The sequence below is a fragment of the Uloborus diversus genome, chromosome 3 (assembly GCF_026930045.1).
Source record: "Uloborus diversus isolate 005 chromosome 3, Udiv.v.3.1, whole genome shotgun sequence".
Lineage (NCBI taxonomy): Eukaryota > Metazoa > Arthropoda > Arachnida > Araneae > Uloboridae > Uloborus > Uloborus diversus.
The window spans coordinates 17296898-17321732 of NC_072733.1; the positions used below are offsets into that span (position 1 = coordinate 17296898).

General features: G+C 33.0%; 1 protein-coding gene across 1 annotated transcript in view; it reads right to left on the bottom strand.

The window, feature by feature from the left end:
• Positions 1-23681, bottom strand: part of LOC129218448 (two pore potassium channel protein sup-9-like) — a 97164-nt gene extending 73483 nt beyond the window's left edge. The window contains exon 1 of the mRNA XM_054852723.1: positions 23314-23681. Within this exon, the coding sequence (XP_054708698.1) occupies positions 23314-23596 (283 nt within the window). The 5' untranslated portion in view covers positions 23597-23681. The remainder of the gene's footprint in view (positions 1-23313) is intronic.
• Between the last annotated feature and the right edge of the window lie 1154 nt (positions 23682-24835).

The following is a 24835-nucleotide window of genomic DNA, read 5'->3' on the forward strand; positions in this document are numbered from 1 at the left end:
CGTCAATAAACTAAAAAAAAAAAAATAATTTGAAATTTGACATCTGGAATTTAAATTATGTTTTTCGCAATCACGAGTGTGTGTGTGTGTGTGTGTGTGTGTATGTAGGCGTGTGTGTTTGTGTCTGTGTGCAGGTATGAGTGTGTGGGTAGTTGTGTGTATGAGTGTTCGTGGTAGGGGGGGAATGCGTATGTGTGTGTAGGCATATGTGTTTGTGTCTGTGTGCAGGCATGAGTGTGTGTAGGTGTGTGTGTATGTGCAGGTGTCTGTATGTATGCGTGTGTATGTGTTTTTGTATGTATGTGTGTGTATGTGTTTGTTTGTACGTGCGTGTATGTATGCGTGTAAGTGTAGGATATTGACGCAACCTGGAGATGGCTTTTGCTAGAGGAGCAGCATTGTGAGGTCGACGGTGATGCTGCAGAGGGTGCTGGCGGGAAAATAAAATCATAACACATCAAAACAGTCAAATGAAAGCAATAAGCTGTCGTGATTGCTCAATAATTTTGTTTTAAATGGTTTCTAATGAAGAAACTTCTCTGGATAAATATTTTTAATACTAGTAGCTCTTTCTAGTAGTGGCCTTGTTTGAATAAAAGACCCTGAAATCTCTCCTACCAAAATAAGAATGTTCGCGCATCTGCTACTTATGAGAGATGGCGCAGTTCTCATTCCTTCACATGGTAGAGATTACGCAGCTTATATTGGTTACTTTAATACGAAAATAGGTAAATTTTAAAATAAACGAGTTACAAAGAAACTTAATGTAATTTTAAATTCTCTGACGTTTCTTGTTCTGTTTCTTGATTTTGTTTTCTTAAATTACAATTTCGGTGTCCTCTCTAAACATTTTATTTTTGGATTCAATAAAGGTTTTGGTTAAAGTACTTACTGCCACTACAGTAATAGTTCATGCAAAAAAATTACAATAATTTCATTTTATGTGTAATTATTGTTGTTAACAGTTTAATTGTCTAGTAATTGTTAAGAGCAATCTCTCCTACTCATGTGCGCAATCTCTCCGACCCTATAAGGACGAATTGAGTAAAACGCCCTTTTGGTTTTGTCAAAATTGTTGCATAACGTTAAAGCTTAACAGTAAAACTGCAATGTAAATATATATATATATATATTTTTTTTCTTCTTTTTGAACAAAACTCTTTTCTTCTGTATGTATCAAAATTGAATGTTACCCATGTGGGATGTTTATAAATTTTCACGTACGTCAGCCCATAATTTGTTAAATTTAACATTGTTGAATATGCACAAAGGGATGGCGTATTAAATTTAAAAAATAAAGTAAAACTGCAATGAAAATCCACATTTAACAAATGATGTTACAATTACACAGAATAGTTTTGCAAAACAATTGATAACTAGATTGTTTTTCGTTATTCTGTTGGAATGTGCAGAGTCTCCTTTACTTTATTTTTTAAATAATATTACTTTTTAGGGCTCACAGTAATTTTATTCGCAAAGACTATCTCTAACGTCATAAATAAATAAGAAACCAAAAAGGTAATTTCAGACTCCTCACTCAAGGAATGTCATTGTGGTATATGTCCTCCTGTAGTAGCATCTTTTAACCTTTTCATAAGGCAGAAGCTACACGTATTGATTTTTAGAAAGATTTGGATTTGAAATCAGCATAAAAATTATTTCTCTTGCTTTTTTTCTGAGTTTTAAAATTGAGATTGTGCAGTGCCAGAAACATTTTATTTCAGATTAACATATCAAAGCATTCTATATTTTTACATGAAATTCTGTGGTGAGTAAGATTTTTAAAAAAATCTAATGTTTGAAGATTTCATTTTGAGCTTCACTTAAAGCCGGGACGAAAATCTCAGTAAATAATGAATTCCGTAATCTTCTCTAAATAGAAACCTTTATGAATAACCATTGTCTTAATGACAGAGGAAAAAATGAGTCTTAACGTAATTAGGGAAACAAAAAGTACTAATTCACTTGTTTCAAGAAATAAGTTTCAATAGGTTCATCTGCATATAAATAATTCAATAATACCGAAAGAGAAGTACCCTAATTTTTAGAGATCTGTATCAAGCAATATTCCAAGAAAATACAAAAAAAAATGTGCTATTAAGCTTCCGAAAGAAGCTGTTTGGGAAAATAACGAGAGAGAAAATTCAAAGAATTTACTGAAAAGAAATAATGCATTCTCACATTTAAGAGTTCTTTAATGTGTTAAAATTTGCGTAAACGAAAATTAACATGTGAAAACCTTCGGACCACACTATTATTCTTTAACACAAACTTGTTTTCCTTTGATATCTTTAAAAAAAAAGAAAACTAAAATTAACGTATAAAAACGTAAAGAAAGAAAAATCTAGATGTGACAAAAAATGTAAAAACAATTCTTGCTTTAAAGTCATATTTTTAAATACGCTCTACCTTCAAACCCCTCCCCCTCCCATATGGTACAGCATACAATACACCGCCAGCTCAGTAATTCCATCCGAGGACTGCAGTTTCGTGCTTTTTAGCACGAATCAGCGCTGAATAGGAAGTAACTGAGCTGGAGGCGGAATTCCTCATAAGGAAGCCAAGAGAGCCCAACAAACTGGTAGCTAATGCAGAATTAGCACACCAGACGTATGTATTTCTGCCTTATCCCTGGCTTAGGGGGGTAACTTACTACAAAATACCTAGCCCTTGCCTTCAATATTTGAGTTGAACCGCACCATTGCTGCAGTCATTCGTCTGGTTGTGCTAATTCTACATTAGCTACCAGTTTGTTTGGCTCTCTTGTCTCCTTTAAAAGGTTTTCCGCCTCCAGCTCAGTTACTTCCTATTCCGGGCTGATGAGTGTTAAAAAGCACGAAACTGCAGTCCTCGGATGGAATAACTGAGCTGGCGGCGTATTTTATGTATTTCTGCCTTAGCCCCAGCTTAGGGCAGTAACTTACTGCAAAATATGGTGCAGTTTCCGTACAAAAGAAGATAACTTATATTAAAGGTAATGTCGTAGAAGAAAACCGTTTCGGAAAATATCCAGAGAACGAATTTCAAAGTATTTACTGAAAATAAATGAATAGAAAAAAAAGAAAGAAAATTAATTTGAATTCTGAAATTTTGAATTCAAATTATGTTTTTCGCAATCACGAACTGCGACAGGACCCTACTCATTGGAGTTATTGTTTGTAGAAACGGCTCCTGTCCCCCAAGCCTGCCTCTCCTCCTGGGCGGTTACGTGTGCATAGTTTTGTGTGTAAGTGTGTAGGCTTGTGTGTGTGCGTAAACCTGTGTGCATGCACGTAGGCATGTGTGAGTGTACGCGTGTGAAGTCGTGCGTGTGTATGTGTTTATGTGTGTATGTGTGTGTGAGCGTGCGTGTGTGTAGGACATCTACGCCTCCGACCAGGAGAAGCGGATAGCTCAGGACCGGAGCAGCCGCGCCGCCTGCAGAGGACGGTGGGCAGTGGTGCTGCAGACGCCCCTGGTGCAAGCTGAAAAAGGAACCGGAACGCCAAGGACGGTCAAATGAGAACAATAAGCAATCGTGATTGCTCAAAAAGAGATAAATAGAAAATGCCAGCCACTCTGATATGATGCCCAAGAGAAAGAATGGATTCAGCTTCAATACCTAATGAGCTCTTTTTTTTTCTTTTTTTACTTTCGTATTTTAATTCGTCTGCGCTCTGATATTTACTTCGCATTTCGTGCTGATAGTCAACAGCTCTATGCAAAGGATACAGCCACGTGTAATTCTGATACATAACGAGCTGATGTGTGCATCACATGACTTCCTTTTACACCAACTTAAAGTTATTTCCCCATTATTGGCAATTTTAATGTGATTCAATAGTTAACTCTCTTAATATCACCAACAGTGGCAAAAATTAAAACATGATTTTAAAAAAAATAAATATATTCTTTTTTATTCCCCAAATTTGTCACCAAGTTGGTGACAAAACTTGGCGACCAAAAACTTGGCTATATATCGCCAAGTGTCCGCCAAATTATAACTCCACTTGAGTCCGCATCGATATTAACAATGATTTCCCCCCTAAAGGGACAAAAAACCCCTTTAGAAACACCCGATTGCAACCAAAAGGAAAGGTGCACAACTAGACCCCACTAGGAATCTACGTACTAAATTTCAACCTTCTAGGACATACCGTTCTTGAGTTATGCGACATACATACGCATATCCACACATACGCACATACATATATACGTACAGCGGACGTCACGAGAAAACTCGTTGTAATTACCTCGGGCATGGTCAAAATGGATATTTCGAGGGTCTATACGTTCTTAGGCTCTTATCCACGTGTGGTCGGGTTGAAAAAAAAAAAAAAAAAAACTCATCATTCATTCAGGGGTGCGTAAAATGGAAATTAAGGCCGATTTTTGAGTGAATTTTTTTTCGTGAATACAATACTTCCTCTTTTGTAAAAGGAAGTAAAAATGTATAAAATATCATCGACATTTGAGAAAAACGTAAATACAATTTATATTTACGTTCTTATCTTAAATACGCGCTGCCCTTTTATAACATATTTCCTCGCAATAGAATTCTTCAACATAACTTTATTTTTAAAGAAACAGCCTTTTAGAATAAAAACTAAAACTTTTATTCATGAAAACGTGTATAAAACAATATATATGTGTGACAAACATAAATATAAATTTCACTTACATTCCTGTCTTTAAATACCTGTTACCTTCAAAAGTATGAAGCAGTTTTCCGTACAAAAGAATTGAACTTAGATTAAAGCCTATGTTCCCGAAAGAAACCGTTTCGGAAAATATCCAGAGAACGAATTCAAAGTATTTACTGAAAAGAAATAAATAGAAAAGAGATAAATAGAAAAAGCCAGCCATCCGGATATAATGCCCAAAAGAAAGAATATGTATTCAGTTCTAATGCTTAATGAGCTTTCGTTTTTTCTTTATTACCTTCATATTTTTAGTCGCATACGCTCTGCCTCTGGCATTTACTCCGCATTTTGTGCTGATAGCGGATAGTTAGTTCTCAAGGCAAATGATAGAGCCAGCTCTAAAAAGATCAAGTATAAATAAAGAGTGCTCTGATAAAGAAAGTATAAGAGTTCATGGTTCAATAAAATACGGAGGATTATTATACAGAGGCTGGAATTTTCTCACATTGAAGCTAAAGTTATGGAACTTCCTTCGATAAAATCGAAAGTGCCTTAAGAAGGGAGGACTTCTAAAATCAAGTGTTGATAGTTATTTAACTGCAATAGCAGGAGCAAAAACTTCTTATAGTTGATATCATCTTTTATCGAAGTGTTGTTGGTTCTTGATAGACAAACATTCCAGACTTGTAAATTGGTAAGTCTGAATGGAAAGAAAATTTCCTTAGGTCAGTGATTCGTTATTTATTTTGGCTCAGCAACCTGCAGAGCGCACAGGGTCCCGGGTTCGGTCGTAGCCGGTCGAAAATCCACTGTCTTCATTAATGGTGACTGGGGGACGTTAAATATGCTCGTGGTCACAAAGTCCTTCAAGTGAAATGATACCTCTGGGGGTATGGACCAGGGATTGTTCGCTTCTGGTCTGGATCAAAAAATCAGAACTGTCGTCACAGTCTTATTCAACTGGTTAAACCACAAATAGTGGTAGGTATGCGAGCATAACGAAATAAAAAATCATGTCTAGAAACTGATTCATTTGCTGAAGGAAAAACAAAACATAGTCTTTAAGTGGGAGGTAAAGGACACAATATAACAAAACTTAAACTTTCCAGGAGTGGTGCTTAAAGGTTTTTTTTTTTTTTTTTTTTTTTGCGATTTTTTACCGGACTGTTATTTTAAGGTCTTAAAATGAAAATTTGCTTTTTGTAATTTTTGGATTTTCAACATTTTGGATTTGATGATAGCAATCTTTTAGCAATTTAAAAAAAAAAAAAAAAAGAAATTTTAAGCTATCATCTAAAAAAAGACATATTGTTACCTTCTAAGTACAGAAATATGTTGTGACATATTAATTAATAAAATAAAGCACACTTAAACTCAGATAAAATATACAACTAAATAAAAAAATATTTACGTGTCCAGCAAGAGGCCTAAAATTTGCGATTTTCTTCAAAAAATTGATTTTTTTTTTCGATATATATATTTTTTTAATTTAACGTAAATTTTAAGAAGTTATCAAGCTGAAAAATGTAAACTTTAGATTTGGTAATTAGCATTAACTAGTAATTTTTGCTCTCTTGCACTATTTAAGTGTCCCACATGGTACGTAAAATATGTTTCTTTTTTTTTTCAATTTTAAGTTAGATTGTTCATTTTTGATGCATTATTTTTTATTAAATTCATTTGCAAATGTTGATTTGAGAATGTGTTAGCTAATAAATTTTGAACTTAATTTTTAATGTATATGTAGGGGAGATCGGGGTTAGTTGTGCCAGGGGCAAGTTGTGCCAACGAGCCTCCTGACTGAGCCAATAAGTTTCAACATGTGTCGTGTCATGTGAGTGAGCAGGTTGATGATTTCAATGCCTTGTGTAAGTTTGAAAATATAGCGCTAGACTGTTTACAAGATAAAAATATTTATTGTGTTTTCTACAGCAAAAGTAAATTTTGTGACATGCGTTGGAATTGTCTTTGCCACTAAGGATACTGAGGTGTGAAAACTTTTCTAACATCATTTAAATGCCTATATTTGAGCTGTTATTCTACGCATTTCATTTGTTGATTATGATAATATTTCGGAAACTATTGAGTAAAGTTCAAAATGACGTAACACGGGGGTAGTTCTGACACAGTCAATGGGCCACGTTGTGAGTGTCACTACCTGCCCTGGTCCGTTATCAGTCAGAGATGAGAACGTTGATGACTAAAATGATAGTAAAAATAATAAATATGAAGTTGTTTTCAAACCCAGCACATCAGCAATTCATTTAGTCAAAGGAAGTAAGAATGCAGATCAGTCTTCAGAAGTGAGAATTCTCATTGAATTAGGCGAGTCTATGACAAATGATATTAGCATGATAACTGCGATACGTTTTGTAGAAAAAAGACGGCCACATAAAGCTGGAAATAGAAAGTGAAAGTATTCCGCTCGTAAATGTTTTAAAACCTGTCATTCTAGCAATCGCACCTAAAGAGAAATTTCGAGCAGAACAAAAAAAACAAGAGAACGCAAGAAACAAATTGAAGAAGAAAAACGGAAAGGTCAAAAAGTGCACAAAAAATTACACCAACGTTATTCAAAAAAAAAATAAATAAATAAAAAAAATAATAAAGAAGAAAGATTCGAATATGGAGATGATAAAAATTGATTATATCTAGTTTGTTAGAGCAATACAAGGTTTCTAGACCCATAGAAGACTGTGTACAGTACATGACAGTTAAAAACTGGTCTTATGTCAAATGTACCAAAAAATAAAACTTATTTTATTTGCATTAACAGCACATTGGATGTTGAAACAAACGATGATAATGAGTGATTATAAAAATAGGTAGACTTGTAGGGTAGGATATTGGCTGACACATTGTACCGAGTCAAAGATTAATATAGACAAAAATTAGCCTTGATCTACGTTTTATCTTTCCTGATTAATACAGTTTTTAATATGTCTCTAAAAAAAAGAGTTCAACATGAAGACGTTCATTTTTATGTTAAGATCCTTATAAATGAACATTTTTTATTATTATTAGCTTAAAATATACCATTTAATTGCATTTCTTACATAATTTGTACATGTTACAACGTATTTGTACGCGTTTTTTTGTGTGTCACAATGTGCCCCAAGCATGTCACTACTAGTCCCGCTACGGGGTAAGTTGAGACAAACTTAGAGGCTACGCAAATTTTATGTCATGAAAAACTTTTAAAATGTGGATAATTGTTTTATAAATATATTGCTCAAGAGTTACTCTAATAATATGATGCATTGAATGTTTCACATCAGTTCAAAACTTACGGTAATATTAAAATGACAAAAGTGTTACAACTAGCCCTAGTCTTCCTTAACTTTTTAAAAGATAAATCGAAAAAATCACTTTTTTGAAGATAATTAGGAATTTTAGGCCTCCTGATGGACGCCTAAATATTTTTTTACTTCGTATAACCATTTTTGTGGTACATGTGGGGCTATAGGGGCAACATTTCATCAACTTAAAATTTTGAACTTAAAAAAAAAAAAAATTTTTTTTTCGGCATAGTACACAGGGCTGGTTTACACTTTCAGGCGCAAGTCGGCACAGGTTGCCGTTGTTCAAATTATTCGATTTTTTTTTTTAACAATTGCTTTGACCAAAAAGGAAAACCATAACAGGGTGTGCGACTTGAAAAACCGTCTTTCGCTTTTTTGGGGACACCCTAGAGTAATAAATAATGCAGTTTTTAAACCAGGGTTTAATGGTTAAAAGTATACTTAAATAAACATTCCTAATTGGTATTAAATCGATAAAGGTTATTACGTAAATTTAAATGCAATATTTATTCTCTTTTTTATTCCAAAATCCAGTGTAATTGTTTCTAAAAAATAAGTCAATTGAATCTTATAGTAAGTGCCATTCAGCTGAAATACAAAAAGAATTCTGCAACCTCTTTTTGACAATCAAGATTCCCATTTCTTTTAATTTTATATATCATTTCTCTAGCCTGTTTCTCTGTCGGTCTTTTTTCTTAGGCGTTAAAATTAATACAGCGGGAATGTTTTTCGCTTTTTTGACTCCTTAATATAGCCTTCATTAAGCATAATGAACTACGACAGATTATGGATTTTAAAGTCATTATTGCAATGTAGTTCGTGGGTTATTGAGTCCGGCAATTTTCTACCTAGCGAATGTTAGAATTTTTGCATAGGGCGTTTTTACTTGTGCATGGTATTTTCACAGTAGGGCTATAAATTTCGAGCGTAAATGCTTCGCACTGATCAGCTATATCATATTTAGCAAGCATATAATAATTTAAATGTGCAACTTTTTAATGATGCTTAACTTTTGCATATATTCAACTAATTTAACTAATTAAAATATACATATTCAACATAATTTAACTTTTGCATAATAGTTAAATTATGTTGAATATAAATATTTTATTTGATAACCACGAGTTTACTCTAAACTCCTTTTAAAGATCCAGATCAACAATTAAATAAATTTAAAGAAATGCAATTATATTTTTATATAATAAATGAATCTCAATTTAAGTGAGAAACAAATGTTTACTTTCAAAACAGCTTTTTAAAGTCGTATTATATTTTTCTATTTAATGCGGAATAATTCATTTCTAAAGGTTATTTGGAATACAGATTTTTTTTTTCAGTTTAATACGTACGATAAGCATATTGTTCAATACCAATGTAGGTAAAAACTTCATATATATGAAACAACACGTTATTTATTCTACATAGTTTGAATGCAATTGAAAGTTTTAAGTCGGCATATAATTCTGCGTTTATTTATTTATTTTTTAACTTTTAAATTTTCATATGAAAATAGCAGCTTATGTGGGAAACAAATATTGTCTGTCATAAACTTTTTCAATTTCCTAGTTGTGCGTGATATCTAATTTAAGGAAATTGCTTCAAACATATTTTCCACTGGAAAATGATTAATTTTTAAAATATTTTATTTCAACAATGACGTATTTAAATATGTCAATGTACAATAAAAAGTACCCTTCAGCCGAACACAAACCCAATTTAAAAGTTTTAAATGGGGAAAAAATAGCTATTTTGATAAACAAGCTATGAATTCAATGCAAATATATAACAGTTACTTTCAGTTTAAATTTTGAATCACGCAAACTATATTTTAAGTGATCATTATTTATTTCAAAACAATTATTTAATCGAAAATATTTCAAACCAAATCTTTTTCCGTATCCTTATTTTGCCCTAAATTCATCTATTTTCTATAAAAAGGTTGACAACGAAATAGGTCTCGGTCACTCGATTCTAAAATATTTATACGTATTAAAATAGTACGTATTTATAGCAGAGAAAAATCTTACTAAAAAATGTTATTCAAAATATATCTCAATATATCGTCACGCAGTGTAAGCACCATATATGAAATTGAAAAATGAAATGTAAGGTGATATTAACTTACAAAAATATTTCTGAAAGGCATTTTTTCGTTCATATTTATCTTTCCGCATTCCGTCTCAAAAAATAAACAACAAACAGAAAAACCGTAATAAAATGAAAACAATTTGTTGAAACGCAATGAAATTTTCACAGGTTGTTGAACCGAAGGAGAGGCAATGATGTGTAAAATAACATACGAAAACAACAAGAAGTTTCCAAATAAGCAGTACAAACAATACCGTTCCTGACTCGGGCTAAAAAGGTGAAATTGTAAATAATTATCAGTAGGATGTGTGAGTACCTCTACTAGAGATGTAGTTTCATTTTCAGAAGTTTCAAACAAAGAAATAAAAACATGAGCACTATACAAGCGTAAAATCCAACCCAACAAAATAAATAGTAGCTGCTAAAGTAAGGGTATCCATCCCACCTCCCCCAAGAGCAAGGCACCTACCCAAATACCATAAAGAAAACCCCCCTCCCCCAAATTGGACATTTTTTTCTCTCCCAACAAAGAGAAAAATACCCCTTAAAACAACCGCCTTTTTTATCACATATTTTTATCAAGAAATTTAAGAATGACAAATCATATTCACCCTGGAAAACGAAGATGTAATGGAAGAAAGGGATTGACTAAAGAGTTTTTGTAGGAGAGGGGAAGGGCCTATGGGAGTGGACTTGAGGCGCTTCGTTAGTGATTTAAGCGACACTTCGATATACAGTCAAGCTTGATCTTTATCAAAGATATATGTTGCAGGTACTCATTTTGTTTTAAGTTTCAAGCTCTACAAGTTATCTCTCAAAATGTAGAGGCATTGTAAAATCTAATTTTGAGATATTGTCATCTTTATTAAATAACGTATGTATTTTGACACAAATCTGTACGCATAGACTGAAGCTCACTCAGCAGGAGTGGGAAAACTTGGTAGGTTTATTCCAGACCCATACTGAATGAATTAAAATAATTTCCAGCTTTTCACCCATTACTTCCGAGTTGAACTCATCCAAAATTTTAGCTCGAAACATGTTTTTATGATTTGCTGAAAAGTCAATGTTGCTCTCGTTTGAGGGACCGTATACTTATACATACTGCAAACAATGGAAGTTAAGTTTTCAATGTATAGACAAAAAAAAATGGTCAACAGAACAATGGTAACGGTACTGTATTATTGCAAAATACTTATTTCAATGCCAATCGTTACTGGAGGTTTGGAGCTTTTCGGGAAGAAAATGAGATGCATGCAATTCAAAGACTCAGTATCAGATTTAAATCGCTTATAAATGTGTTGGCGTTATAAAACAGGCAAACTCAGATTCGAGCAATTCTTAATGCAGATAACTTAGGGTAACTACAGTAAACTTTCGATTATCCACGGAATTGAGTGGCACAAGTGCCGCGGATAAACAGTAGAAAGGCTAAAACGAGAGTCTAATAAGGTAAAAGTTATTCTTCCTCAAAAACTAGGCTGTATTGGAGCATAATCTTTCTATAAACAATGAAAATATACACTACATTACGATTAAAATGTTTTGTATTTTTGTCCAACAAAACTTAATATCAATAAAAAAACAACTGTGTGTTCGAGGAAGAAAGCACAATAAATAAATAAATAAATAAATAAGCAAATAAATAAATTAAAAAAAAGCAACTGATTTTAAATTTAACTTTTCGACAAAAAAGAAAAAAAAACAGCCATTGGCATTCGCTTTTCGCTTCAAGAATACAAGTTTTTGATTTTTGACTGATTCGTGGATAATCGGGTATTCCTATTTCTTGAAAAAAGTAAACAGGTGATCCAGATACAGTAAATATTCCTCTCGATTATTTCCCGGCTTTTTTTTTTTTTTTGATGTAGCATACCGTAGAGGCAGTAAGGTAAATCTAGGGCTTAAAATCCCCTCCAGATTCCTTGGTTTCAACTTAATTGCTGATTGGTTCAAACTCTGATGACATAGTTATTTTTCTCTTGTGATACTTAAAGCCTACGTTTTTTCTTTAATATTGTTCACAGTACGTCGACTTGATTTTTCAAAAGTTTTAACAGGCTTGAAATATCCAAACAGAAAATAAATTGTTGTTGTCTCGCTATTCTACATGTCTCACTTTACCCACTTCCTGTCCTATATGTGCGGTGGCAGTGCCTAATCCGTTTCTTGTTAACATATTTTGTTCTACTCGTCAGAATGCATTGAAATTGGGTACCCTAGCTGCTTTTAGCCTCAAAAAACCATTTATGTAGAAACAAATTTTGAGCCCTATTCGAAAATTCACTTTATGTTCATTTTACTTTGTATATGATCCTTTATCAAAGGGTTATTTTCGCAAGAAAACATTATTTATTTTTAAAGAAAACATTCATCCATATCCATCCATCCTTTTTTTACTTCCCTATCAATTATAATTGCCGATAAACTATAAGTGTTTCGCTTTTCTTATTTTTTTTCATGACTGTACGTATGCTATTTTTTTCTGTAACTTTTTGCCTACAAGTTATGGGCAGACCATAGATGATGTCACACTTATTTTTCAACGCATTTGATCACTCTCTCGTCCTCCTTTGTCAGAAATTGCCACACTTCAACCTACCATCTCCCCTTATCATATGACACACTATAGTTTACCTGTCTGCTGCTTATTTTGTAAAACAGGGGTATAATACTGTTTTGAAAGCATTCATTTTAGCTTTCTTATGAAATGAAGACACCATCTTAGGGGCTGACCATAACTGATGGCTCATTTTTCAACATTTTTGACCCCCCCCCCCGCTCTTTGGTACTTGTCACACTATTTTTCACAATCGTATTCTTATTTTAAAATACGTGCTACCACATTTCTTGTTGCCACTTCTCTGCCCCTTGTCCCAAACTGTCCGTTTTATGAACTCCCTCTCCTCAAAGAGTGACATCATCTGAGGACAGCTCCTTACTTTTATTTTATGATTCATACGTAGATTTTGATTTGCAAATAATAAGTGCATCTTTATGAGCTTTTAAAGACAGTAAGGTCATTAATGTGATCACCGAAATAATCTTTTTCTTACTAAAAATCTTCTTTCAAGATTAGAAATTTTCTCTTTTCCAGACATCCTTCCCTCTTTATTTTTGGTACAAACACATGCAAAAACCTTTCGCATTTTTACTATGTATTTGAAACCACTCTTATTATGAAAATATATTATCCATAATTTAAAACTTCAGAGCTTTTTTAATTTACAAATTTAATTTACATATTGTTTTCAGTTATTGGCATTATATATATATCATGTGAATGAGGCAAGATATCTCATTCACAGGACATATAAAAAATAAATAGCTGAAGCAAATTTCACATTATTAATAACAAACTTCAACGACGTTGATAGTTAAAGAAACTTTTAGTTAAAATTTAAAAACATAATTAAGTAGTTTTAATCTGGTTTCGAAAGAATTATTGCTAAAACATTCATAACTGGAGTGAATAAAATAAAAAAATGCAAAACTTACCAGTGATAGTTAAAATCAAATGAAAAAGCAATAAGTATTACGAACATTTCCTAAACTGAAGATATTGCTAGAAATTAAGTTCTTAAATCAAAATTATTTTAAGTATAAATTACAATGATTTTAATAGAAACACGTTTCCAATTACAGTGTTTTACTTATCTGTAGATATATAGATGCTAATTTTAAGTTATTATGAACAACGAACAATTTTATAATATTATATAATATACTATATGCACATGCTGAAATTGCTAAAAAAAACTTTAAGTCACTTGTGAATATTTTTGAGCAATCACGATTGCTTATTGTTCTCACATGACTGTTTTTGGCGTCCTATCATTTTATTTTCCCACCGCCATCCTCCGCACCATCTCCGTCAACCGGCTCCTCACGATGCTGCTCCTATAGCGAAAGCCGTCTCCAGGTTGCATCCATGTCCTACACACACGCGCATACATACACAACTACACACACACACACGCACACATACACACACATAAGCACATACACACATACACGCACATACACAAACACATGCACACACGCATACATACAGACACCTACACACACCTACACATACACACACAACTGCCCACACATTCATGCCTGCACACAGACATAAACACATATGCCAACACACAATTACACATACCCCCCCCCCACACACACATTAATACACAAAACTACCCACAGACTTATGCCAGCACACAGATGCAAACATACATGCCTACACACATACACATACCTCTACACACAAACACACATACCCCCACACACAAACACACACGCCTACATACACACACTCGTGATTGCGAAAAACATAATTTGAATTCAAGATGTCAAAATTCAAATTAATTTTTTTTTTTTTTTTGATAAACTTTCTGAAACTTGGAAAAGAACTCTTGATAGCACTGCTCATGATTATCGATTTTAAATACTTTTTAGGCTATTTTTAAATTTTTTAATCATATTTTCTTTTATTACTGGAGTTGATTAATATTATTTACGTCCTCTTTTCAGATTATTATGGAGTAGGGGGACGTTTACAAATGATGTAACACTTTGGGAATGAGCGGGTTCATGAAGTTATGACAGTTTGTGATAAGTCACAGGGAAGGGATAGCAAGAAGTTGAACCTTACACACTTTGTTATAACTATTTGTTCATGAAAAATAGCGTGACATGCAAAAAGGGGGAGATGGGTAAGGTGTGACACTCTGACAAAACGAGGGAGGGGGTCAAAAATGTTGAAAAAAGTGTGACATATTTTATATGGAGAGCCCGTTGGGAAGAATCTCGTTTTTAATGTTAAATTAATGTATTCTTCTGAGTGCTTATAACTGAGAAGGTATCCACAACAATTGTTTACAGATTTTGATGCATGGAAATTAGAAAAGGAGCAATCAAAACTACTGACTATAAAAGTCAAATATTTTCTTGCAAAGACAGCACTAATAGCACTAATCAACACCAAAGATGCATCCGGCTCAAAAATAGTTATTTTCGTAGTATTTGTCTTGTTTAAAACTGAGAAGGTATTAGCAGCAATTGTTTACAGATTTCAGATTTTAACGGATGGAAAGTAGAAAAGGAGCAATCAAAGTCACTGATTATAGATGTCAAATATTTTCTTGCAAAAACAACACTAATAGCACTACTCAACACCAAAGATGCATTCTACTCAAAAATAAGTATTTCCGTGTTATTTGTATGGTTTAACAAATTATAATAAAAAGTGGAGATTAGCTTTTGTTTTCCAGATACAAAGCCAACTATAGAGAAATCTCAGTGATTTGTTTTTCCCCGGCAGATAAAAACACCTCCCATGGGACGTCCTTCCATGGACCTCCCATGGAAGAAAAAGACAATTAAAATTACGAGCTACAGTCTCATAATTTCGAAAATGAAAAAGTTTGAGATTTGAAAAAAAAAATATTGAACTGAGTTTGTCAAAATTTTTGAGAAAGGATAATCTTGCAATATTATAAGAAACTGTTAGAATAATCTAGATTGGGACTTATTATACTGGTTATTATATCTTAGTTTACAAAATAATTCATATTGTATAAAATATGAGAGTATTTCCTTGTTTCTTACATCCATAAATACCATATACATTTATAAGTTGTTTTGGTATGAGTATGCATAACTTAAAAAAGATCAATAATAAATTTTCAAAATAAATTAATGAGAAAAATTATTAGAAATTCAAAAAATTCAACAATACAAGTAATTGACATTTTTTAATGTAATTCATGTATAAAATAATGACCGTCCATTACATTTCGACCCCTGGTTGAGATAGAAAATCTGACAGCTTGAAAACACAAATGGACTTCAAGAAATTGGAGGAGAGAAGTGTCTAAAATGAGCTTCCAAGGGTAGATCCATCTATTTCTGCTTTCACCCATGCTCATTCTATTTTGAATACTAAAGAAAACAAAGATCGGGGGTTTTCTAACTCCTTACAGGGACATTCCTAAGACATACTGAAGCTATATTTTAAGGAGAGAATTTTTAACGGCCCTTCAAATACGCAGAATTATGAAGGTTGCTGTTTTTGATAAAACATTCGGAGGGAAGAGAAAAATTGCGTAGGCAGACAAACAGCAGTGCATGTACAAATGAGTTTTCGAGATAGTTGAAGAAACCCGCATTGAATTCAATTCTAACAATAGTGAAATGCTAGATTTAGATTTTATTTTATTTTTTTTTTTTTTGTAGCGGAAGCCAAATGAGCAAGCTTGAACACTAGATCTAACAAAATGCAAAATGAAAAAACAAATTTTAAAGAAAAAATTTTGCATAAGGCAGGAAAACACCTCAAAACTTTTTTCGAATTTGTTACAAGTATTTTCCAATAGCAGAGATAACTAATAACGAAATGGTCAAATAATTCGCTCAGAAGTTCTGTCATATATGTCTTTGAAACTCCATTTTCTCCACTTCCTCCAAAATATTTTACCTAAACACTGCGGAGCTGTGAGCGTGAACATGGGGAAAGGTTTCACCAAGATATCTCTGGAACGGTTTAACGGTTTGCAAATATAGGGGTCATTGTGCTGAGTTAATGCTCGCCAAATACTAATGGACGATTACAAGAGATGATCCTTAAGTACAATAAGCAATCAGAAATGACGCGCAGACAGCAATAGGCCGCAAGAAACCACTGCTTTCTGAAAAATTAATGCGTGGTTGCTGTGCATCTTTCTCCAGTGGACTTTTATGTATCTTGAAAACAAGAGCTAATAAGAAATTAATTTACATATTCGTGTTTTTCGAGCCAACATTAGTAACTATTGACTATTCAAAACCAGGATGTCGACAAAATTTTGTTTTTTATTCCTAGTGTAATTTAAAAGAACTTTTTCAACCAAACCCATATCTAACACGTATTGTGATTGCTTCTAATTTTAAAAATAGATAGAAGGTCTATGTATAAATTTACCTTTATTAATGAAGTTTTAGTGTTATGCTGATGTTATTTTTAGATAAAAACAAAAAAATGTATACATAAAATATTGTAAACTACGGGTGTTTGAATTTTGTAATGCAGTCACAACAATTTTCATACGAGCAGGAAGTGAAGAAAAAGACAATTAAAATTACGAGGTACAGTCTCATAATTTCAAAAATGAAAAAGTTTGAAATTTGACAAAAAAAAAATATATTGAATTGAGTTTGTCAAAATTTTGGAGAAAAGATAATCTTGCAATATTATAGGAAACTGTTAGAATAATATAGATTGGGACTTAATATACTGGTTATTATATCTTAGTTTACAAAATAATTCATATTGAATAAAATATGACAGTATTTCCTTGTTTCTTACATCCATAAATACCCTATTTACATTTATAAATTGTTTTGGTATGCATAACTAAAAAAAGCTCAATAATAAATTTTCAAAATAAATGAGAAAAATTATTAGAAATTCAAAAGATTCAACAATATAAGTAATTGACATTTTTTAATGTAATTCATGTATAAAATAATGACAGTTGAAAATTTTAAAGAGTCTTTTTATGGCAACCTAGAAATGACTTTAAATGACTAAATTAGCATTTACTTAAGATTGTTAGTGCATTAAAATATAACCATTGCAGTGCATTTTTAAAAATGTGGCATTTTGTAACAACTTATGGTAATGCATTATTTTCCATCCCTCTGCATTTATAAAATCAATAAATAGCGATTTTTAACTAATAAAAATCGTAATGTATCGTATAAAAAATTTCAAATAATTTAAACTACCTAATATTAAGGTGGATGCTCCAAATAAGGTGATGTAGATCAATAAGATCAAATCCTACTTATTCTTTGTAGGATAGCAAAAATCTGATTTTTTGGCATCAGAAAGTGTAATTGAGGACAAGCAAGTTTTTACCAACTGGCAAAAGTATAGCAACCGATATTACAAAAAAGTATTGTCAAAATTTTCTGATCTTATTTTGCAGTAAATTTTGTTTCTTCACAGTTTGCTGTAGTTTACTAGTATAAAAAAGATTAAGTGTTCTGGAATGCCTAATTTATTTAGTTGACGAATTCAAAAAGAACAAAGTCGCTGTGTTCCGTCATTCTGTCGTGTGATTTGAAAGCCCTATAAAAATTGAGTGGAACCCAAAAAGAACAGGATCAGCATTATTAGGACTCCGATATCTTTATTAAGACGCCAGAGGATCGGGTGGAGGATCTGATCCAGGGCTGCACATGCTGCACACATGTGCACGAACTGTGCGCAGAAGTGACCAAAAAACAGAAAATAACGGCTTATCAGTTTCCCGAATGGGACGGTTGATTTTTTCTTTCTTCCATTGCAGTGAAAATGGAATTTTTTATAATGACTTTGATTTTATAAAATGTGATTTAATATGTTTTTATATTGACAATAAAAGATTTTTCTTTTTTTAACATAACTATAGTTCTTTTTGGCGGTTTTTTTTTCTTCAAAGTTGGCCTCATTAGGTACTTATGTTCCAAAAAAAGCTTATTTGCCAATTTTTATTAAACTGCTGACAAACATAATTTTAACTTAAATTTAGACATGGTATGATTTTTTTTCTTATTTTTATCGGTCGTTTAATGAATGTACAGTAATTATAGCCAATTGAATCATAAAAAAGTTAAATAATTAGGCCCTAAACCTTAAGTTGGCATTATTTGGCGCACTTACCATATAGTGTACAATGGGATTTTTGCGAATCATTTTAATCCTTGCTTTAAACCTGGAGTGACATTTTGTCTTTTCACCTCTATGGAACTTGAAAACATGGCAGTCCTTATATATAAATGCTACCACTTTTTTTCAACATTTTGATCCCCTCCCTCCTTACCACTTTGTCACAAAGTGTCACACTTCACCCTGTTTCTTCCCTCCCCTTGTCACATGTCATGCTCTATTACATAGCTGTAAAAAATGGCTTTTGCTCAACCAAAACGGGTGATTTTGCATTTCTTATTACCCCATCCCTCCTCCCTGTCACAAATTCACTAATCCCTTCCCCTTCAAAGCGTGACGTCATTTGTGGGCGAGCCCTCGCAGCATTACATTCTATGAAACAAAAAAAAGTATTTTCTTTCATTTAAATCGCTCAGTAGCACAGTACTGGCACATCTCAAAAACGTACAAAACGTAATAATTATTGATTTAAAATCTGAATTTAATGCTTTTTCTTGCCACAATACTGGCACACAGCGTGTGTCAGTACTTTACATAAATGCTTCTTGAAGGCGTATAGGCAAGGTAATTACTAGCGCTAATCATAATTTCACAAAATAAACTAACATTTTAAAAACTTTAAATGTACACTATTAGTTTAGACTCACAACCTTTCAAGCCCTCCTTTGAACACTGATGTGAGGCTCGCACCCTCTCCCCCTCCCATTTCCCCCGTATGTGGCCAATACAAGCAGCGCAATCTGAGCTGGTTGTAAAACGAAATACAAATAATAACTCTTTTGCTGGTGATTGAACAAAAAGCTAGATAAATTCACACACAAAATCTAGTATTACACCACATAACTCTATTTCGAACATTTCATTATTAGAGCATATTATTGTTATATCATATGAAATCCAATGTGCAAAAAGATTTTTTTTTTCGAGTTAATCTGGAATTTAGGTGAAATCAGCGGGCAAAAGTAGTTACTTTTGCAATTCTAATAAGTTGATAACACCTTAATAGTTATGTGAAAACACGAAATGGTTTTGATATGGCTATTATGGATCGTTTACTTCATTTTTTTGCACTCCCGCCTTCCTTGAAATTCATAGGTTGTGAATTCCTAGTTTAGATGAAAAACCCAACCAGTAAACATAATATCATAAATTTTTTACGTGCGTTGTATTGTTTGAGAATAAGTCAGTAAAATGTAGTTTTAAATAGTTTAAAAAAATTAGAGGTATGCATAGTTTAAATGAAAAAAACTGCGATATTCAGGCAAATTTAAGATAATCTGACTATTCTTTCATGCATATCATAAAAGGATTTTACATTACTGCCTTTTAGAGAACAATTGGAGCAAAACCTTCTTTTTCTACGTCTATGTGTGAGGGTCGTTTTCACGGAAATAGTACAAATCATGCCCAACATTTTTGAATTTTTAATAATTTTTTATGATTACCATTAATTATTCATAAAGGGTGTCCGAAAAGCTTTTTGCACAGTATTACAGTATTTTAGGCTAAGTGTGTCAAGAACTTTTCGGACATCCTGCATTTTTGTTGATTCACCATTTATTTTTTTTTTTTTTTTTTTTTTTTTTTTTTTTTTTTTTTGTAAGCTATCTGATATGTATATGAAAATGAAAGTTTATTTGTGTGCTAGTGTTTCTCATACAAATCTAGTTTTTATCAGATCTTTGCCAAATTTGGCAAAGAGTTCTTTTGATGTTCAGGAATTCACATAGGAGTATTCCACATCCTTTGGGGGTGACCCTCCCCCCAAGGGGTTTCAAACGGAATGTTTAAGCATATTAACAACAATGACTGAAGTTTTGGAATTTAAAAGAAATCCAAAGAGGTCTCAATTTAAATTTTGAGTCATGAAATTGCTTTTTTCTACGAGTTGAAGGGAAATTTTACACTTTTTTTTTCTTCTATCTAAGCCTGATTGTTGAACATGCGCCACTTGACACAACTTTTATTTTCGAGTTAGTCTGTGAAACGCCGGGTAGTGGCTGTATGTGAGTGTGTGTAATGAGTGTATGTTCCTTATACAAATCCAGTTTGCGTCGAATCTTTGCAAATTTGGCACAGAAGTCCTTTGTTGCTCAAGAACTCACATAGGAGTTTTCCTCATACAAATTCAGTTTTCATCGGATCTTCTCTTAATTTGGCGAAGACGTCTTTGATGCTCAGGAAATTACATGAAGAGGTTTTCTCCAGAAAATCCGAGAAATAGAATGTTTATGTCAATTAATAGGGGAAAGTGTTGTACCTTGGGACGTTTCTACGTTGGACTGCCAATTTATAGGAATCTATTTTTATCAGCCATGTTTTTGTAATCGTTAATAGTAACCTTTACCATTAAATGGAGCCGTAGTAAAAATCAGCATCAAATGAGTAAAATTGACGGTTTTGTGAGAGAAAGAAAATTTCATGACTCCGAATTAAATACTTTCTTCATTTTTATTTCATTTTCTGTCTTTGTATTTGTAAAACTAATCAACTGAATTTTATATTGTTATAAAAGGGATGTACTTCAAATATTTTCGTTATGAGAAAATAATGATAGTGCATCTAGGTTGACCACTATTTTGGTTTTTCTTAAATCACGTGGTGATTATACCTCGGGACAGCCAAACGCATTGCAACTTAGGACATGTTCCAAGCTACAACATATGAATGGTTCTTAATAATTAAGGCATGTTTACGAACATGGAACAATGTTCTTAAGTATTATTTTAAACACATGTAATGTTAGATAATATTTTATACTTCATTATTAATGACTCATAATTCATTATTCATGATTTAATTCACTACCAGGGAAAAAAAAACTTTTTCGTTTTTTGTTGCAAAATTGATTCAAGTATATGGTTGTTTCCTGAATCATGAAGACTTTCCCATAGTACAACAGGATGTGTCCCAAGGTACAATAGGATATTGTACCTTGGGACAGCTTGGAACTTTTACTTTAAAAATGGCCGACAATATTTAATTTTCAACTCATTTTAAAAAAATATATTGCATAGAAATATGTTGGGGTATTTTAATGTGACTTTTAGATTTTAAATTTGATTCAAGTAATTGACGTTAAATTTAAAATATAAAAAGTGTCCCAAGGTACAACACTCTCCCCTACCAAAAAAAAAAAGTACAAAGAGGTTTAAATTTCAACACCCTTGTACATACACCCTTGTGCAAATTAATGGCTTCAAGTTTGGAATTTTTATTTTTCGGATTTTTTAGGTAGTTTAATCTTTGTTATAACAGCTGTTTAGCCTGCCAGTTGATTAGGCGCTATAACCTCACGTATTTTTTGTCATAAATATTGTATTTTGTTTAAGTGTTATAAATTTCTACATATTTTTGCTGTTTTTTCAAAATCCGGTCACTTTTTATCTTTTTGTTAGGCATGGATATTTCTCCACGGAAGAGGCAGACCATTGTGAAAATTTGATTGGACAACGAAAGAAAAAATGATTTGTGCTTTGCTAAAAGCATGGTTCAGAGTTCAAGATTCAAAGAAAAGTGCAAAATTTCAGTTGACTTTATACCCAGTAGAATGTAAATGGTGCTGGACAAAAAGGGGGGAGGGAGGCGGCATACTAAGTGGTGGTTTTGATTTTATAATTAAATGGTGTATAAAAGGTGGTTTTGTAAAAAAAAAAAATAGCTTGATTCCATTAATTTGCACAATGGTGTAAGTGTTAACATGAAGGGCTAAAAATATTTATTTATTAATTAATTTATTTATTTATTGAACTATAAGGATACTATTATTTCTCCTCCCTTCAAATGACTGGGACTCAAAATGTGATTCAAAATTGTGCTAAAATTCAACAACAATATAATTAAATATCAGTTAAAGTATGTCTTTCTCAAAAAAATAATTAAAGCACTACAACTTGAAGTACAATCCCCCCCCCCCCGGCTGAAAAATTGCTATTTATTCATGTCCAATTATTTTTAATGGTTTATATTATCCACTCTGTCACAGCCCTTACGAAAAAAAAATTACATTGGTTCTGGTAATATTCTTAAGAAGTCATACTTTTTAAATATGTTACCACTTTTTATGATAAATTTAAGAATAATAAATATAATTATGTAACATATATATATTATTTATATATATATATATAAATAAACTATATATATAGTATATACTTATACATATATATATATATATATATATATATATATATATATATATATATATATATATATTCTTTTTTTTCGAACAGTTAATTTAAACTCATATATGTCTACTCTGTTGTTACGTTTGTATTAATGATATGAAAATGATAGCTATTTTTCTTGAAATGAAAGACAGAATAAATTTCAGAATCATAAATTCATTTTATGCTTTTTCTGTAATTGCAAATCTTTCTTTATGATTGAAACGATATTTTTAATGCTTATTCGTCCACTCCAATACACGAAGTGGTCAAACTTTTATAAATTACTCATATAAAAATCATTGGTTCTTTATTCTACATAAAAATATGGCTAATCAATCAATAAAATATGTTAAGTTGTCGGAAATTATAAAAATTAATAAACAAAATTAAAAATCGTCGGACATGATTTGTAATACTTGTGAGAATGACCTGTAAGTAAACTAAGTCGAACTTACCTATAGTTGTTAGAACAGTAGTGGCAAAGTAGAAAGCTCCGGCAAACTTCCACTGAATACCAGACTTGTGGGGCACACTTTTAATAACAATAGTTGTCCAAATTCTATAATCTTCTTGAGAAATGTTATACTTTCGCATTAAAAGGTTTTCAACGTACTGAAGGGCTTCCTTTTGTCTATCCTCGTTGTCCGATTCGAGTGCGTCAAATATAGCCGCTCCCACTAGCAAATAAGTAAACGTGCACACGATGAGTGACAAAGTTCGCACGTTTTGCTTCTTCATTCCTCCCCTCGTAGTCGTCGTCTTGACCTGAGGGTCGGGATGAAAGGGTGGAGAAAAGCAGGAAAGCCCCCTTTCCAATCACTGATTTCAAATATCTTCGCCGGAGCAAGGGCGACCACGATGTAGGGAGAATACATTAAGATATTCGATTGCTTGGCCTGTCATTAAGTGGATGGAGATGTCTTAGATACATGTGATTGCTCTCTCTTCATTAAGATTAAATAATCGGACAAGCCATGTGGTCTTTAAGATGGCAATTAGATGAAATTCCTAAAAATTGGAGTCTAATTTAATGGGGGCACACATTCATAGTCTAATCAAGGATCTTACCTTCATTTTATCAACTTCTCTTCTGCCTTGCGGTTGGTGACAGCAATAATTCAAGCTTAAATTACTGACCTTTTCATGTTCTTGAGTGTTCATCATATATCCGTGTGGACCGTAAATAAGAAGAAATTCTCTCTCGACGTGATAGTTATACATTTAAGCAATGAAAGAATAAACATGGTAAATTTTGTTCGTAGATATTAATTCATGTAAACATACCGCAGAAATTCACCTTGAGTGGCTTTTATTTTTCATAAGCTTCTAATTCGGACAAACGCTTGCTTTCAGTTCTAATTTTGTGGATTTTCATAAATTCTTGTAGCAGTCATAACCTTCTAGAATAAAATATCGTCGAAGGATGGTGTGGAGGAACGAGGTGGACGTTGGGCTGCTGTGGAAGATGAGCTTTTGACCACCTTTATATCCAAGGAAGGCACTACTTGGGCAGGGTCCCAGATGCGATCTCGGAGGTCCCCCTCTCAAACTGTCCCGCCATATTGCCGCTGACAAAAATCAAATTCGGTGGTGAGCTCGGTGAGGGTGTTTGGAGCGACAGCTACCGCCTACTGCATCATCGGGTGGCCGCTGCATCGTCTGCGGTGAGGGATGCCCTGAGCGGTCGTTTTTTTTGCCTCTTGCTTTTCCAGGTCAGCGCTTGGTTCGACTGCCAGTGTTTGGGTTCAGATATCGATTGGAGCGCGGAGTTAGAGCTCGCTCCTGAGCTTCGCAGACTCCCCCAACGTGGCGCACGCGCGTTGAGTCCCGCTTTTACAGATGGCTCGCCGGTGTGGGGTGGGACAAGTCCTGCCCGGCAAACAAATAGCCTTTTAAATGCCAAACCCTTCGGTGCTTCTCACATTGGCCCCGCATGTCACTGCTCCCGAAGAACTCGTTCCACAAACCAGTTTCTGG